Below are 19,483 nucleotides of genomic sequence, written 5' to 3'. Positions count from 1 at the left end.
ATTTGGGACTTTCTTCTTTTTATTTGCCTCCTACAACTCATTAAGGGGTCCGAACTTAAAAGGAGGCGGTTAAAAATATCCCTATTCCAATTTTCTCTAGTAAATTTTCGGGCAAAATCTAGCCGGTAAGAGCGGAAATGCTTATTTCGGGCTTCTGCAGCCTCTTCAGAGAGCTGGCCAATTGGTAACAAAACACTCTTTATTATAACAGCTCCATGAATAAGTATTTTGTGCATTGTGGGTGTCATGGGATGCCACGGATAAAGATCCACATATAATCGAGCAGTTTCTGTTGCATAAATATCATATTTTTCAGGATTAATTTTATAACCACTAGAAATTGTTTCTAGAATAACTTTCAGTCTATATATTAATTCGTAGCTGATGCCTGTTATATCGGATGCTAATTGAGGATTGTCGAAAAATCTTCGGCTTGTGTTACCGTCATTGGTATTACCGAAATTCGCCTTTGGCATATCTATTAACAATCCCGTTTTTTTGCGAAACCTGTCCTGGATCTCTTGTTTTCTCTCTTTCTCTGGAGCTTTTTTCAGTTTCTGTTTTTCTTGCTCTACATTTTTTTACTGGCAACTTATAAGCCAAATGGAGAATGCTCTCAAATATTCTTATCCTGGCATGTAGTACCGAAAGGCCGAATTGAATAGCCTCGAAATTAACATCTATTGTTTTATCCAAATTGTTGAAATCCTTTGAAATGTGCAAAATTGCTTTTCAACGTCTCAATTTGATTGTCAGAGAAGCCTTTAATAGACATAAACTGATCTTTCAAGAAATTTAGCCTTGCCTCTATGTTGGGTAAATTTTCATTGTTCATGAGGTCAAACAAGTATTTTCTAGTCACAATCCTCATTCCCGATGTTCCCATTGAACCTACAACAAATAAATATTTCGCTTAATCCCTTGTAATGGAAAAGACCTTTTTCATAAAATTTTACCAACAACATTCAAAGTACTAAAATACCGAATGTATTTATTGTTTTGTTAAATGGACTTTTGGCCCCGTAGATCTTTCAAATACCTGTATGTGCGCTCGTAGGTGAATGACGATCAGATACTTTCGCCACTTGCATAGACTTCTACATATGGAACCATTATTTTATATATTTCTGTCATGCTTGTGAGTTGGCTTCGTTCATCCAAGAAATACTTTCACTTGAATTTAGCACCTCCAAATCCGATGTGCTTGCTACTGGTAAGGAAAGAGGATTATCCGGTGACCGCGTACCCCTTGGAGATAAAGTTCCACATCGATTTGAATTCATGTCTGAATAGCCTGCATATAATGCCAATCATGAGATGAGCTCTTAGATTGCTGATTAAAGGCCGTCTCTAACATGAAGTCAAACGCCCACCTAGTAGCGATGCGGCTCCCAAAAGGACGCTAGGATTTTCTGCGTTTAATCTATTTACATTCACTTATATAATTTCACTTTCCTACACTTTAAACCGAGCTAAACATTTTAAATAGCATCAACTAACCTGTAAATATATGAGCTGAAGAGCTTTAAAGAGTAGAGAAATATGTTTATTGCCATGTGCAATGCTAAAGAAAAGTTGAGAAAAGGGTCCTAAGTGTTGTACTATAAAGAGTGAAATATTTACCTCTTAATTGATTTTCTGTGCTTTACGAGTATTTCAAAAAAGGTGTGCGTCTCCAAAAACAAAAAAAACTAAAACAAAGATAATAATAAAACACCCACTAAATCCTGCAGTGTAGCAGACAACAATGTGTTTTCAATGAATCTAACCGCACATATCTCTCTTATCTTTTCTCCTTTCAACAACGCCCCGCCACACACCCACCGATGTGCACACATAAACAACTGTCTGTGTATGCAGTCACAACGATTTGGCGTGGAATATACGGAAATTTTTGAAAAATCGTCTGCAAGATTTTCCTTTTGCAAGCGATTTGCGTGAAGTGTTGCCATGGTCGGCGAGCGCTTGGAGTCACACCGATTTGCCGCGTCTGAAGGAGGGCATGGTGGCGGCACAGGTATGTAGAACAAAAGAAGCTCACGCGCAGACATATGCAAATATATTTTCACACATTTATACAGACATATATATATATATATATATATAAATGTATTTGTAAGTAGGTATGTTTGCAGGGAGTCGCTTATTTTGCGCGGCTCAACAGGTCGAATTGCAAAAAGTGGAATTTCATAAGTTTCAAAACGAGCAAAAGGAAGCGCACACAAATTGAGTTTGCCGACTGTTTTTTTTGCAAAACAGTTTTTTTTTTAATTTTTATTTTTTCTTTGCTACTTTTTTTTATGAATATTGGTTGCTATTCAACCACATTTGTTTATTTGTTTTTATTTTTGGCAGATTGTTGTTATTGAATAATTTTTTTTTACTGTGCTTCTTGTGTTTTCTTCTTCTTCTTGTTCTTCTTTTCCACACTACAGTTCTGGTCGGCATATGTGCCCTGCTCCTCTCAACATATGGATGCCGTGCAATTGACGTTGGAACAAATAGACTTAATACGACGTCTGGTAAATTTGTATCCCAATCAAATGACTTTCGTCACAGATGCTTCAGGTAAGCAGATTGCCAAATATGTACGTGATATGTTTGTGACTTCTATAAATGTGTAAATGTGTGGGGTATGTAAATATGTAAGTAAATGAAGTTGTGGAGGTGCATGAATTGTAATACGAAGTGCATGCACAGTCGTTCAGACGCTAGACGACTTTATGTCCTTTGTGTGCGGCATTCGTAAAATAGCAGTAATTTTTCAGAAAATCCTAAAAATGTGCAAAATGAAATGAGTGAAAATAATAATTTGCAATGGAATTCAGTCGCACATTATCAAGGGAGTCTTTCAGATTATTAGCAGACATACACTGTTGGAAAATATAATAAAAACAAGTATTTTTACATAATCTCTTTTATTTTTTTTTATTTTTGAAAACTCCGTCTTTTTTTCAAATATTCTTCTTCTTCTTCTTGATTGACGCGATAACCGCTTAAGCTATTTTGGTCGTGTTTAAGAAAGCGCGTCATCATTTCCTATGCGTACTAACAGGTGTCAGTTTTACACAATAAGTCGAAGTTTTACACATCGAATACTTTCAGAGCTGAAGCGCCTGTTCCTATTAGGAAGATATGTCCTAAGCAGCCGAGCCGCTGGATCCTTCCACGCTGAACTATGTTTATGTCGCCGTAAAGCTCATACAGCTCATTGTTCCGTCACCTATGAAACTCGCCATCGTCAATGTGCAATGGTCCAAAAATGCAGAATGGTCCGCTGAATCGCTATTTTAAACTCTCCAAGGGACGAGATACTTATAAATTCCTTTTTTTTCGTCGAGAGAGAGTTTTATTACTCAATTGCCTACTTAGTCCAAAGTAGCACATGCTGGCAAGAGAGATTCTCCATTGGATTTCAAGTCTGACATTGTTTTCGGTGTTAACGCGAGTGCGCCTACTATTTGTTTGATGAGAGGAGGTACTTCGTTTTGTCCTCTTTCATCACCAGGCCCATTCGCTTTGTTTCTCTATTTAGTTTGGAAAATGCTTAACCTAACTTGGGAGAGGCAGAACTAATAATAGCGGGGCTGTTGAGGCCGATGATGCCAATATCGCCGGCATACGCCAGGAATTGGTCGCTTTTACAAAAAATTGTGCCCGAGCGATTAAGTTCTGCGGCTCGCACGATCTTTTCCAAGATTAGGTTAAAGAAGTCACATGTCATCGAGTTACATTGTCCGAAAAATTTTTTGGTATCAAACGGCTCTTACAGGTCCCTCCCAAATATTCTACAACATAATAAAAATTCATCAAGTTTAACACGTTCCCTGTCCCAATACAAAAATGCAAAATTGACCGACAAGTCCAACAGGGTTTTTTGAATAGTTTGTTTTTTTTGTAGTCATAGGATAGCTTTAGTAATAATAAACACATATGGTCCATGAGCGTAGAGGGAAATTTTTGCTTCTGCACTTTCATGAAACACACGTGGTTCATATACCCCCTGACGCACATATGGCTCAGGAACGTATCAGTGCTTATCAGGCGCACGATTACTGAACCATATGTGGCTCAGCGGACAGGGAACGTGTTAAGAAACGTTCTTTGGGAAAAATGAAATGCCCATCGCTGGCTACTACTTTTTCCCATCGTATCAATTGAAGTCGATAACGATCTCCATTAACGGTTTCGCTTAGTTTTAATAGTTCATAGTAAATAACACCAACTTGGTCCCACTAAATGCATAGCATAACCTTCGCAGCGTGCATATTCGGCCGAGGCGACGACGTAGAAGCATGACCGGGCAGTCCACCTTGACTTTCTTTTCATTGGACAAAATTAGACATTTTCACAAAATCACAAAACCAAAAGTATCTGATACCTAAATAAAATTACTAATGTGTCGAACCAGTTTTTTTACCATATGTCTAAGTTTGGTTTATGACGTTTAGGTTATGTAAGAATCGACTAGCACACACTGCTGGCGGCATCTATTGACAACATTGAACTTAGTTGCGCACCTAATATTTATTTTTGTTTAATCCGCGCATCGCACATTTTTCCAGTTTCGACAGAAGAGGTGTTTTCTTCAAATTGAAGCCTTTTGTTTTGTTTTGTACCCCCATTAATGGTAATCTTCTAGGTGTTCTTGCTGTTAATCTGGATTCTACCAACCGGTATCCAATCCTCCGACTTGTAACTTGAAAATTTCGCTCTGTTTTAAGCTCATCTGATGACCTAAATGGCTTAATTTTGATATAATGTATACGTTTTTTGTTGTCTCTCCACAGAATTTTACATTTTCCTCATCGAGTTTCCGCTTTTGGTACCTTAAAAATAGTATTAGAAACTATTTTCTTTGACCATTTCATCAATTCTGCTATTTGATTCATCGTTTTTCCTTGTTTTCTTAAATATTTCATTAATCTGGCTTCTTCCTCCGTACAATACTTAGCGCGACCCATTAAAGGCGACTGTGCGAAATGCGCTTAAAATTTATTGCTATCACCAAATAGTTACTGTTTCTTTTATTTTTTCCAAGTACAAAACTCATTTGTTTACTCAAGTCGAAAATAGGAATGGGGAGGTTAAGTTTCAAGGGCCGGTGTTGATTTTAAATCAAATACAATTTTTTTAGGAAATTATTATCAATTCTCTTTATTATGATAATATTAGTATGGCTCAATTACGTATGGAATAAAATATTGGCCAAATAACCGCCGCGGCCTCGGCGGCACACCTCAAAAGACCACCAAATGCAAATAATTCCTTATCAAAGGGTGGTGTTGATTTTAAATAAAATACAATTTTTTGGAAAATTAGTATCATTTCTCCTTATTATGATAATATTGGTATAGCTCAATAGCGTATAGAACAAAATATTGGCCAAATGCCCGCCGCGGCCTCGGCAGCACATCTCCATCCGATGGTCCAAATTTTCGATGACGCTGAGGCATAATTGAGGTTCTATGCCGTTAAGGGGTTAGGGGTAGTCAGAATTTTCAAAAAATCGATTTTTTTTTTGCATTTTCTTAAAGTATAATGTTTTAAAAATATTTTGTAAAAATTTGAAGTGAATCCGACAAATACTTTTCAATTTATTCAACAATTAACAAAGGGCGCTCGGCCGCTCCGGAGCCGATAGCAAAACTTTAAATGCGTTTTTCTCAAAACTATGTTTTTCAAACTGGTGAACACTGTAACTTAAAAACCGCTACGTAGATTTGAATAAAATTTATACAGCTTTTGAAAAACATAAAAAACTTGTGCCTGGTCGAAGGATTTTTTTTTTCAAAAATTTCGATTTTTTTTTAACAATTAACTGTTGGTTTTTTTTTCTAAAATCTGGAAAAAATTTTCTGAGGCCGCCATTTTGTTCATTTTGAAAAAAAAAAAGCTTCGATCAGGCACAAGATTATCTATTAATAAAACTAATTTTTCTTGTCCGATTGGTTTTAGATGAATCTGCAAGGACTTGTGATGTTCACCGCAAGGGACTTCTGGAGAAACGGGCTTCACACAAACAGCGATAACTTTTGCAATTATTAATTTTTTTTTTTTGAAATTTTGGTGAAGTCAAGTTAAAACATGATGTTGTTATGCTATGTTTTTATTTTTGTTAAATAAATTAATTAAGTAGCAAAAAAAAATTCGTGAAAATCATCATTTTTTCGGGCCTCTGACTACCCCTAACCCCTTAATGTGCCAAATTATCTCATCCTTGAGCTCTTGAATTGTTGCTGGCTTATCGATGTACACCTTTTCTTTCAAATAACTCCAAAGAAAGAAGTCCAGCGGTGTCGTTGACGTTTAGGTGTGGTTCACATTCACCATCGCATCTTGAAATTTAACCACCCATTATATCACACAAGTCGTACAGTCCATTCGAAAAATTTAAGTACACTGTTTCTATTTTATTTTTCAACAGTGTACATTTGTACGTACCCAGCAAATTGATAGGTAAGACTGGCTCCCAGACTTTGTGAGACAGTTATCTATATTTAGAAGCATTTATTGCCACCCCTTCTGAACTATCCAGTGGCTGGCATAAATCTCATCAGTCATTTCAAGTTGATGTCTGTCTACTGATTTAGATTGGCTAGAAAAGGTGACACCAGAGTTCGGCACAATTGTAGATGATGTACTTACATAGGTATATTTAATCTTTCTTCTTCTCCAAAATTTTTGCCTCCACGTCGGAGAGGCAAGTCTACCATTTTCTCTTCCCTTTTTACACACTAGACCATGTCCTTTTATTGTTAACATTTAGTTGTACACATGTTAATTTCAACCGAGTTTGATTGGGTCCACTTTGAGTGAACGAAAGGTTTCACCAATTGACCTTTATTTATGGCAAACATAAGCAAAAAGCATAAAATGAGTAATTATGCTGGTAAGTGAACTAGCTAGAGATGGGTGAAAATAACTGGTAAAAAATCTACCTATACCTTCCTAAGCTGTATGAAGAGGCGAAGCAAATGGATTTGGTGATGAACGAGAACAAGGTAATACAATATGAAAGAAAAAAAACATCAAAGCAATCGGCGCACCTAATGTTGGCAGTTATAATTTTGAAGTGGTAAGGGACTTCGGCCCAACGTAGAATCTCTCTTGCCAACAAGTGCTACTTTGGACTAAGTAGACAACTGAGCAGTAAAGTCCTCTCTCGACGAACAAAACTAACACTCGCTGGCACAGAAGCTTGGACGATGACAATATCCGATGAAGCGACGCTTGGAGTGTTTGAGAGAAAAATTCTGAGTAAGATTTTTGGACCTTTGCTCGTTGGCAACGGCGAATATCGCAGGCGATGGAACGATGAGCTGTATGAGCTTTACGACGACATAGACATAGCGCAGCGAATAAAGATCCAGCGGCTACGTTGGCTGGGTCATGTCGTCCGTATGGGTACAACGCTCCAGCTTTGAAATTATTCGACGCGGTACCAGCTGGTGGTAGCAGAGGAAGAGGAAGGCCTCCTCTGCGTTGGAAAGATCAGGTGGAGAAGTACTTGACTTCACTTGGTGTGCCAACTAGCGCTGGTTAGCACGAGAAGGAAACGACTGGCGCGCTTTGTTAAACTCGGCCTAAATCGCGTAAGTGGTTTCGCCATCAGGTTAAAGAAATCACTCGACAGCGGGTCACCCTGTCTGAAACCTGGTTTGGTATCAAACGGCTCGGAGAGGTCCTTCCTTATTCTGACGGCGCTGCAGGTGTTGAGCAACGTCATCTTGCAAAGCCGTATTAGTTTAGCGGGGTTACCAAATTCATACATCGCGGCATACAGGTAACTCATTTCAGTCGAATGCAGCTTTGAAATCCACGAAAAGATGATGTGCGTCTATTCTCCTTTCATGGGTCTTTTCCAATATTTGGCGTATTGTGAATATTTGGTCGATGGTAGACTTCTCAGGTCTTAAGCCACTTGGCTACTCTGCAAGAGCCCAACTCAGACCAACGTCTCATGAAGTCGTCAATCCATAGTTGAAACAATGCAGAATTGACACCTAGAAAGGGTTCAGGCCTAGTGGTATGCTTGCAGAGCTTTCATTAGTCTGTTTATGAGCCAACTCGATCCCTGTAGTACCATAATGCCCAGGCATTTAAATAAGACAAGTTGGGTTGTGTTTTGTAACACTGTTTAGTTTTTTTTCTTACATTCACCAACTAAGATCGAAGAGCAGCGTGGGTTAGCAAGGGCTCTTAGTGCAGCTTGACAGTTACTACAAATTCCTGTGCTACTACCCCGCCATTGTTTCTCAGTTAGCCAGCATGCTTCATTCAGGACTAGTTTGTGTTAGTTAAAGACTTAAACGTAAAAAAATTGTGTACTTCACAATGCATTCAAACAGTTTAGAGATGCTTAATATAGGGTTGTTCAATAGGCGCGCTTCAACTTTTTTCCGATAGGGGGGGCGAACGACGCAATATTTTTTATTTTTCGCTTGTCATTTGTAAACTTCATTAGTATACATTTCATTATGGAACACTACACACTTGAGCAACGATTGAAAATCGTGCAAATTTTTTATGAAAATAATCGTTCTGTTGCTGCTACTTTAAGAGCATTACGGCCATTTTACGGTCCATTTAACAAGCCGTCCCGTTTTGGGGTTATGTGAAGTCATTGGTCTACAGTAACAAGCCGGCGATGATTTGTGAGCTCAGAGCCAATATTGCTGGAATTTCAGCCAATTTATGCAAAAGAGTGGTCGAAAATTGGGTTCAACGATTGGACTTCGTAAAACGTGCACGCGGTGGTCATGCAAAAGAAATCGAATTTCATACTTAAATGTATATGTTCAAACTCGATAATAAAAAAAAAAATTAGTTAAAAAAGTCAAACCATTTGTGTTTTATTCAAAAAAGTTCAAAAGTTGAAGCGGTCTTACTGAAAAACCCATAGCTTGGAAATCGGTCTATAATTGTGAATATCATTTTTTCTTTGCTTCTCTTATGTGTGTAGTATGTTTTTAACGGTTTTTATAGGAATACTAGGCTTATTGAAATTTTACTTAATGTAAGAAAATTGTGTTTCGGGAGCAATCCTGTAATTTCGGGAATGCGCATATTTGTAAAAAATCCCGAGCAACTACCTCTAATACTTTATAATCTTTAATGTACTTACATACACAAATGTGTTCAAGTATGTACGTGGGTGCGCTCCTAATCTGCCACATGTTTTGCCACTAATTTAAATATTCTCTCTCATATATTTTTTTCCTTACTTATGCCCATTACATTTTCCAGGAATTGAAGAGGTGCATAGAAGTGGAAAAATTGCCAGCCTGATTGGTGTGGAGGGTGGCCATTCGATTGGCACCAGTCTGAGTGTTTTGAGAATGTTCTATCAGCTTGGCGCTCGCTATTTGACACTGACACACACCTGCAATACGCCCTGGTAAGTATGGAAAAATGTATGGAATTTTGCGAAAATTACGAAAATTCATGCACACATACAAAATATACTACATTTATGTATGTGTACAGTTTGAAAGCAACACACTCATACACACACAGCCAACTGTTTATGTCATTTGTTGGCATTTGTAGAAGTACAAATTTGTCGAGAAAAGTGTTATATTGCGAAAAACAAAATTTCCATGTTCAAAACACAAAAAGTAAATAAATAAAAAAGTGGCGCTTTACTTTTTACTCACAATGTATTGTATTCGTAGGATTAGTAAACTTTTTTTCTACATGTCTGATGTTTGAAAAGGGTCACAAAAATGTGGAAAACTTTGAATACAGAATGAAAAGTAAACAAATAACAGTTGATGCCAAGCCAAACCAAATGGTTCACATAGTAAAATTGCTCAGCATCGGAGGGAAACGAAAACAAAGTTGAAAGGAAATTTATAAAAAATGTTTAAATAAAACGAAAAAAATAAATAAATTCTTAAATAAAAGGTTTTCTAACTTTTTCCTATTCTTTGTTTTTGGTATTACAATTTGTTAAAGATTCACTCATCTGTTCATAGACATAAGCTCATTTAACAAACTTTCCTAATGCCTTTGGTCTTTGAAAGTAAACCCACATTTCTGCTGTAATGCATGGTAATTGATTTTATAAATGTGTATACGTACTTAAGTACAACAAAAGTATGCGTACATCAATCAATAGATTGATATTAGAAAAGCAAAATTTGCTCACAGCTAACTTTTAATGCTTAAGTCTGTGACTGCGCTTATCCTCCAGCTTGTGGTATACCTCTTGATTAGGCTCACGAGTGAAGTGACCTACAGTCTTGTGTAGTCTGCGAAAGGTGTTATGAGCAGCTTTTTCTTGCCACCAATATACTAGGAGGATAACCATTGCTTGCCCAGTGATGAAAGTTATTAGAGTACGATTTTTTTATTATTTCAAGTCTCATGTCCACAGTGGGTATCGAGTTCGGGATCAACCGATTAATATTTCCGCACGCACCCACTCATTACGACGGCCGCGTAATTTGCCATTTTATCTGTTATGTGGCCTTAGATGAGTTCTGGTAGGCTTGCTTGTGATGATGCTCTGCCACTGTGCCGTGTGCACTCGCTTGTGTCCCGGAGCTTCAGTACGTGGGTTCGAAAACGCAGCAGCAGAACCAAGCTACCATTATAACTATTGCCTCCCAAGATAAACTAAATAAATTGCACACGGAGAAAATTAAAAATTGCCAACATACATAACTTCCACCTACAGTCCTAAACGGCCTAGGAATCCTTAAGCCTGGCAACGCATGTGTATGTCGTGTGGCTGCTCTATACCCACCCTACCATGTGTTTGTAGATGTAAATAAAGCCCCATTAGATCATCTACACTTCCTGCGAAACAAGTAGCATAGTCCTTGACTGATTAGTTGCAAAGGGTGTTTCAATTCAATTAACCGAATTCCTTTCTGACAGAACTCCAAAGATGGCAATTCAATTTGATGATAGATATTTAAAAAGTTAGACGAAGTAAATACAAAGGATGAATTGAGGGGAAATTACTCATGAAAGAAGGGGTTGCCTCGGTATCCGATCCATTGAGTTGAGTAATTTTCAGCAAACGGTTTGCATGAGCCATCCCACAAATGGGCAGAGTAGTAAAGTGATGACTGCTGAGCTCCAACTTTGGCGATGAAATTTTGGCCTATTGTACATAGGAATTGGAAAGTGGCATCCGGAGCTCATTTTAAATTTCAAGTTTTCTTTTTTCTGAATTTTTTTTCGAAATCAATTCATACCAGAAACAATTTTGTTAAAAAGGATTACAGGGAATGAATGAAATCTGAGTTGATCTTGTGGTGCCAAGGTGGTCGCTTCTTAACACATCAGCGCCAAAGACTGCAAGCGTGATTCGAGCGAAGGCGCGGCAGACGCACAGGAAGTGGTCCGCCGTCTCATTCTCTTTTTCACAAGCTGGGCAGAGTGCACTGTCTGAGATGCCTACCTTTTCCATGTGCTTCGCCCACAGAAAGTGGTCCGTCATCAGTCCAACCAGCTGTCTGCAGTCCCTTCTGCTTAATGACAGGAGGGTTTGCGACAGTCGATCGGTTATGAAAGGTAACATCAGTTTAGTCCATCTGCAGCCTGCCAAGCTCGCTTGTAGGTTGTAGTAACTCTTTTGCTAACCGCGACTTTGATGGCTGCAGAAGCGAATGGCAGAACGGGCTCCGAGCCAAAGAAATTGGCCTCAGTGCCCATCCTAGCCAAGGAGTCAGAGGCCTCGTTACCCACGATACGAACGTGTCCCGGGACCCATGTTAGCATCAGCCTATTATGTCTACCGACATAGTTCAGCCAGGATTTACAGGACTTGACTACCCCTGATGTGGTTGGGGAGCTGTCTAAGGCCATGAGCGCAGCTTGGCTGTCGCTGCAGATACATATAGATCTGCCTCTGCAAAGTTCATCGCTTCTTGAACTGCATACACCTCCGTTTGGAACACAGATGCATGCATTCCAAGAGCAAAGTGCAGTTTTGTCCCGTTGGACTCCACGCAGACCCCAGAGCCGGAGCCGTGTCGCCGGTCCTGGAACCATCCGTAAAAATGCGAAAACAATGTTTGCCGGGCTCATTTTCTGAGTTTGACCACAATTGAGCCTCTGGTAGCACCGCACTGTATCTCTTTTTATGTACGACTCTTGATGGCACAGAGTCAAGCGGCTTGAAGAGAATCGTTGGATCGAAGTCCATGCCTTCTCTCTTTTCCAATGCCGGAGAGTGGCTGTACTAGTTCCCATTGTGTTTCAGCCGGCAGATGGCCTTCAAGGCCTCTCTTTAGATGAAATCATCAAGTGGTGGTAGACCAACCGGAACAACTAATGCCGGGCCTGTAGAGTAAAATTGTACATCTGTTGCTTGACAAATGGCAAAGGTGATAAAAAAGGTATTTAAAAAAATTTAATTTTTTGTTGAAAATTAAAACTTTGGCTTTTGCCATTTGTGAAAAGCCTGTAAAAATTCATAGTAGCATTCCAAAAACTTTCAGCAATATTTAAAATGTACTGTGAACCTGTAAAAAATGCCTGTATCTGCTTGTTAAGGTGCGTAGCGACTCTTTGATTCGTTTGCAAACGGACGTAATATACGAGTACGTATGGCAATGCTTCGCTAGAGCAGAATTTTGCACTGACTTTTATTGGTTCACCTGGAACGAATTTGAATATAACTCGAAAATTTATGTGAATCCCATTATAAAACTTTCAGGGATTATTGATCATCGTTTCCACTACTAATGGTAAAAATAAGAAAACAATCTAAAGAAAAGGGTGTGCGTTTCAAACACTACGAAGACATTTGTTTTCAGAAAAATTTATGAACAAAAAACTAAATTTTTATCAAAAAAAAATTTTTTTTAATTGATATTGATTATGAATGGTCTGAGGTATTAATTAAAAATTAAAAAAAGTATAAAAAAACAGACATTTTTCTTTAAAAGTGTTCTACCATATTCGACATTAAATAAATCTCAAAATTATATAATTTTTTTCAAACACTATTTAAGTTTATTTCTTACTAGCATCACCCAGTGGGCTTCGCACCACCATACATAAAATGTTTGTTTTATATCGCAAGAAATTTTTCATATTAAGTTTTCTTTATAGAACTCGTAAAATGTTTAAACAGTTGAATTAGTTGATTTTTTTCATTCAACATACTTTCTAAAGATGTCACAATAGCCTTTTCTGTACTTTTTTAAAATTTGATTGTGGTGGTCACCTATATACAGGTAAGGTACCGGTTCAAACACATCCTAGGGTTACCCGGGTCCACGTTTTGGATTATATCTCGAGACCCTAGTCACGGAACGGTATGAAAAATACTCTATACTATAGAAATCATCAACAGCTTCCATTTGCTACCCATATTGTACGAACACATCCTTAAGTTATCGGGGTCCACATTTTGGGCGATATCTCGAGACCCTAGCCACGGAGCGGCATCAAAAATACTCTATACTATAGAATCATCAGCAGCTTCCATTTGCTACCCATATTGTACAAACACATCCTAGGGTTACACGGTTCCACGTTTTGGATTATATCTCGAGACCCTAGTCACGGAACGGTATGAAAAATACTCTATACTATAGAAATCATCAACAGCTCCCATTTGCTACCCATATTGTACGAACACATCCTTAAGTTATCGGGGTCCACATTTTGGGCGATGTTTCGAGACCCTAGTTACGGAGCGGCATCAAAAATACTCTATACTATAGAATCATCAACAGCTTCCATTTGCTACCCATATTGTACAAACACATCCTAGGGTTACCCGGGTTCACGTTTTGGCCTATTTCTCGAGACCCTGGTATCCGATTCTTAAAATTTTAAAACACAAACCATCTACTGAATAGTCCAAACAAAGCCTAAAAATTTGGTTTGGATAGGTGAGCCCGTTCGCGAGTTTTAAGCGAATATAGGGACAGATTTTCACATTTATATTTTTATTTCTTATTATAAAAAATAATAAAATATTTATTTCTTAACAAAAGAATTTACAATAATCTTGCAAGCTTAGCAAAGCTAGTAATTGTAGTCATGTCCAAGCTGGCCCATTTGGAAAGAACTCCCATTAACCAATTCTTATCGGATGAAGGTGAACTTCACACTTAATTGCTCTTTACTGTTTACTGCTTCGTTCTCTCTCCCAGCAGTCGACTCACACTGGCATAGTAACTTCAAGCGATGCCTATGATCTTTGGTGTTAACTGCAGGGGCTCTCACAGCAGACGACTCACACTTGCATTTTAACTGCATGGGGCATATGTGTATGATGTTCGCTAGTTGGACAACCAAAAGCATGTTCGTTTACGTAGGTGACCAACAGTTATTTCTGCTCAACTTACAAAAGCCTACAATTAAACCCGATTTCAGAAAAATTTACAATGTCCAAAATACATGGAAATATTTGGATCACTTGACATGGAGTCACATTGAACATTTTTTACACATTCAAAGTTTTTCTACTAAATCGAATAATTCTTTAGCAATCGAAATGGCTATATCATCTGGTCTTCGCACACTTTCACTTCTAACAAAGCTCTTTAACGAGCCGCCAATTCCAACGCAATCATTTTTGCCAGGGGATGTGTCAAAGAATTGCCATCTTGCTTCTATTCCACCATCAGCATAGATCACTCGCAACTTATCCAGTGGCTACATGTGAATACGTGAAGGGCTTCTTTGTCAAATCGACGTTCCGCACCAACAACATCAAAGGCTAAGATTAAAATGTGCACAAAGATTAACAATTTGAAAAAAAAGGAAACATCCTAAGTCTTGGCAAGTATACCAAGTAATCGAATATCTCTCACTCTTCAAAAGTGAATTCAGAACCTTTTAGCGATTTTATTAAAGATCAATAGAATGTTTCAGCCATTATGTACTTATTGAGATCTTATTTACCACTAAATGGAGTTCCCTCGTATTTTCACATAATTTGTACTTTATCCAAACCATTGATATGCAGAGTGATTGGATTTGTAACACTCCAATCCTGTAAAGCGCATTAAAGCACATACCAATTTGCGTAACATTTCGTCTTTTTCACCCTGTCAAATACGGATTCACATGAATGCGAATGTAAAAGAAAAAACTCATTAATATATTCATGCGTTATGAACTTATCCAAAGACATATGTAAATACATGTGTAAATACAGATGTTTCTTCGCCGAGCAGGACAGGTAAGCTGCTACCGAATTACGCGCTCAAACATACTCGTACACACAAATACATGCTGCTTTCTGCTTCCCAGTGAACATAATTTGCTGAATTTATTCGTGCTGAGAGTTTCTGTATTAAATGCAAGCTCACGGTTTTATTAAAAATTTTCTCCGAAAGCTCGTGATTCTCTTGAAGAAGAAAATGTAAGGGAAGTTTAAAAATAATATTTTCGCTATTACATAGAATATTTTTTCTATTACATAGAAATTTTTCGTTGAAATTTAAAAACGTAAACTTAAAAACTTAAAAAAAAAATTATAATTTAATTTCTTCAACAGTGAAAATTTTGGTATATTTTTTAAAATAAAATATCTTCGGATCTTTTTGACTTGTTTAAAAGCTTTATTTTTATGTTTTTGGGAAAAAACTTTTTTTTTTAAAAAAGAAAAATAATTATTTTTGAGTTCCAAATTTTTGAGAGACAATTTTTTATGATTTTTGAAAAATAGATTAGACTATAATACCATTTGGAAGTGCGTAGGTTCGAAACTTCGTGCATGAAACACCAAAAATGATTGCAAAAGTTTTTTTTGTTCTAATAGCGGTCGCTCCTCGGCAAGCAAACCCTCCGAGTGTATTTTTGCCATGAAAAAGCATTTCTCTTTCGAAGTCGGCTTAAAACTGTAGGCCTCTCCATTTGTGGAACAACACCAAGACGCACACGACAAATAAGGTGCTGGTTATCTCTGAAAGTTTCATAGCGGGATTCTCATAACTTTTCGAGTTATATTCAAATTTGTACAGCGAACCATTCGAAAATACCGTGCATCTGCTTATACGTAGAGATACTCCGTTGGATTTGCAAATAGACGTAATATATGAGAACCTATGCTAGCGGTTTGCAAGAGCAGTATTTTGCACTGACTTCACTAGTTCGCTATCCATATATGAACATAACTCGAAAAGTTATGAGATCATGCCAGGAAACTTGAAGGGTTTACTAAACATACCACTTTGATGAAAAAGCTCCCGGAATGCATATATTCAGGAAATTTAAAATATAAGTTTATTCCTCAACTATTTTATTCCGCCTTCAAAGTATTTCCCATCAACTGCAACGTAGTGATGCCAGCGTTTGATCCAGCTCTCGAAACATTTCTGGAATTCTATTTTCGGTATATTCATCAGAGCCGTCCTCCATTTTTCCATTACTTTCTTTCGATTGTTAAAACGCCGAAGTGGGTCCCCGTTGTGATTTTTAGACTCAATAAAACAGAAAATTTTGCAAAGAGTCACATCAGGTGAATTCGATGGTTGTTGGATGGCATTCGTTTTGTTCTTGGTAAAAAAGTCACAGATAATGAAGGCATTGTACGGAATTGAAATCTACGAGTTCGTTTCCTACAAATCCTTTCGCTTTTGGCATAAAAGTCTCATAACGCTCAAATAATAGTCCTTATTAACTGATTGACCTTCTGGTAAAAGAATCGTAGTGTACAATATCGTTGCAATCCATAAAAACTTTGAGCATCGCTTTCTTTTATGGTTAAAAACGACGTGGTTTTTTGGACTTGGTTCGTTCGGAGCTCTCCACTCACTAGTCTGATGTGTGGATTGCGTATCGTACTCATAAAGCTACGTCTCGTCTCCAGTAATGAAGCGTTTGATGAGTGTTGGATCGGATTCAGACTTGGAAATCCTGCCTTTGGCGTTTGTAACTAACTTTGCAGCAACACGGTGCAAAATAAAATCATTATTTACAAATGTCCTGAACGGATTCATAAGCAAATTTCAAGTCCACTGACAGCCTTCTGATGGTTAACTTGCGCTTATTGGTCAACTTTTCTTTCACTTTATTGATGTTTTCATCAGTTTTCGATGTCGACGGCCTGCCACTAAGTGCGCCATTCTCGATGCACTCACGATCTCTTCTGAAGTATACATGCCACTCGTAAGCGGTTGTTTTTTAGAGTATCATTACCGAAACAGTTCCCAACATCTTAAGGGTTTTCGCACCATTGAATGCCTTTTTGATGAAAAGTTTAAAATCAACTCTTTGTTGCAAATTGAAACCATTTTTAAAACTGTAAAAAATCGATAACACGTGCAACTTTGACTAATAAGTATTAAGCAATGGCGATACAATTTTGTCATTCATGTTAATCACAGATGTGACGACCTAACAAAAAATTTAACTCAAATCAGTTGACTTACAGCGTCATCTGGCGGTTATTCCGGGAAGTTTTTGATCAAGATGGTGTGACTGTCTGAGGTTAAAAAATGGGTTGAAAGTAGTTTTTACAAAACCAAAAAAAAAAAATCTGCCACAAAATGTTGGACAACTTTTGTTCACTGGGTTCTTTGCCAGTTAAACAGTGATGTCTGCCATTTTTCTGTGTATTTGCGCTCGCTTACACAAAATTATGATGATGAAAAATCCACTTCCAGAAGTGAAGAAGTGTTCATCTTGGAGCGCATTTTTAATGTAGATTAATGCATTTTATATTTGATGTTGTTGCTGCTGCTTATTTACGTGCATTTTATTATATTGTATATTTTTATTTAACGTTTTTCATTTTGTGCTTTTAATTTTGCAGGGCGGATTGCTGTAAGGTTGACGAGCCAGGAAAATATCCACATATTGGAGGACTCTCGAAATTTGGCAAGGTAAGTGAATGGTATAACGAGGTGGGAGGAAAGCGACGAAAAGGATGAGAAGGAGGACGATTTGGTGTTAATGTATGCGCATTTGAAGCAAATAAATTTGCAAAGCAGCAGAAAAAAGGAGGGGAAGAAGAAAGCGGAGGGAGATTTAAAAATAATAAATATACCCAGAGATATGTTGAAATGCTCATCACTTTTGTGGAATATTACTAAAATACATATATATGCAGGTATGTATGTATGTGTGTAGACGGTACTGAATAGAAAGGATATAAATATTTTTTTTTTTGCTACTAACTAGAAAGAGTAGCTGCTTGATTGCAGTTCTATGAAAAAATTCGAATATAATTAGAATGTGAGAATTTAAATTAGTTAATTATAATATTTCTAAAATGTTCGGGTGCTTTTTGAATAGCAGTTATTAATGAAAGTAACTTTTGCATTTTGTATTAGGGCATTGATTTGATATTAGTGAGGAGAAACGTATATGTACCTTTGTTCAATAACTAATTTGCTAAATTCGAAAGTTTATTTACTTTTTTCAATGTATTTTAATTTCATATAAAAATATAGTTCATGATATATTGTAACACGAACCAAATAATTCAAAGTTAGCGCAAAATTAAAAAAAAAATCTACATCAAAATTTCAAACTTTTTAACTTTTAACTTTTAATTTAGTTTTAACCAAATAAAGCGCAAGTTTGATTAAGATTTGTTTTTATTATTTATTTATTTTTTTAAATAAAAAAGTAAAATTTAAAAATAGCCAAAACACAGATGTATGTATAATATGTTCACGTAGTTCCCAAGTGGAGCATAGAGATTCAAAAAATAGACTTCAAGATCTCAATATCTTCGCCAAGTACACTAAAGATGTATGGATGTCCTTCGTGCAAAAAAAAAATTAAATTGTTTATATTCTGATGGATGGAAAGTCGATTCGAGTTAATTAACGATGATACTAATGATTCCAATTTAGAATGAAAAGTGCCATATACACTTCTGACAAAAATTAAGGGAACAGAAAAATTTCCTAAATTTCTTAGTTATATTTGAAAAGCTGTATCTCGTTGAAAAATGATCACACGGAGTACCGACAAAAAGCAATTTGAAGCTTCAAATTTCTAGTTTTAAGATCTTTGCGCAAACATTTCTTTTATTTAACGGTTATTTTGTAATCGTCAGTTAACGGGATTGACAAAATTGTTCCGACTAAAATTAGCCATACAGTCAGCTAGCTTGATTATGTAGCTTCAATTTTTGAATTCTCGCTTCGATCATTTCTCTCTGAGATATCCGCATTTTACGAAAAAGTACCATTTTATCTTTGATCATTGATATCTCAGCAACTAATAACTCCACTATTAATGGGACAATGGTTTTGGAAAGTAAAATAAATTTCCTATAAGATCCTAGTTTTATTTTTTTACCCTTAACGTTGGTTTGAAATTAACACAAAAAAACGCCTTTTTACGGTTTTTCAGAAAATATATCGCTCACTTACAAATATTAATGTAGATACTCATGTTTCCAGGGATTTTTACAGTTTAATATTCCACTAATAACCCTTTAAATTTTTAAATCGATCCATAAAGCCGTTTTTCCGGACCGATTGATCAAAATTTTACAAAAAAATTAAAGAACAAATGCATTGTTTTGAAACATTGGCTAAACATT

The 19,483-nt window shown here is 36.9% G+C and overlaps 1 protein-coding gene across 1 annotated transcript in view; it reads left to right on the top strand.

Moving 5' to 3' along the window:
• LOC129251831 (dipeptidase 1) overlaps positions 1 to 19,483 on the top strand; it is a 142,353-nt gene that overhangs the window by 87,808 nt on the left and 35,062 nt on the right. Inside the window, exons 3-6 of the mRNA XM_054890862.1 lie at positions 1,861 to 2,017; positions 2,436 to 2,568; positions 9,250 to 9,400; positions 17,738 to 17,807. Coding sequence (XP_054746837.1) covers positions 1,861 to 2,017; positions 2,436 to 2,568; positions 9,250 to 9,400; positions 17,738 to 17,807 — 511 coding nt within the window. The remainder of the gene's footprint in view (positions 1 to 1,860; positions 2,018 to 2,435; positions 2,569 to 9,249; positions 9,401 to 17,737; positions 17,808 to 19,483) is intronic.

Source organism: Anastrepha obliqua, chromosome 1 (assembly GCF_027943255.1).
Source record: "Anastrepha obliqua isolate idAnaObli1 chromosome 1, idAnaObli1_1.0, whole genome shotgun sequence".
NCBI lineage: Eukaryota > Metazoa > Arthropoda > Insecta > Diptera > Tephritidae > Anastrepha > Anastrepha obliqua.
This window is presented reverse-complemented; position numbering and strand designations above follow the sequence as displayed.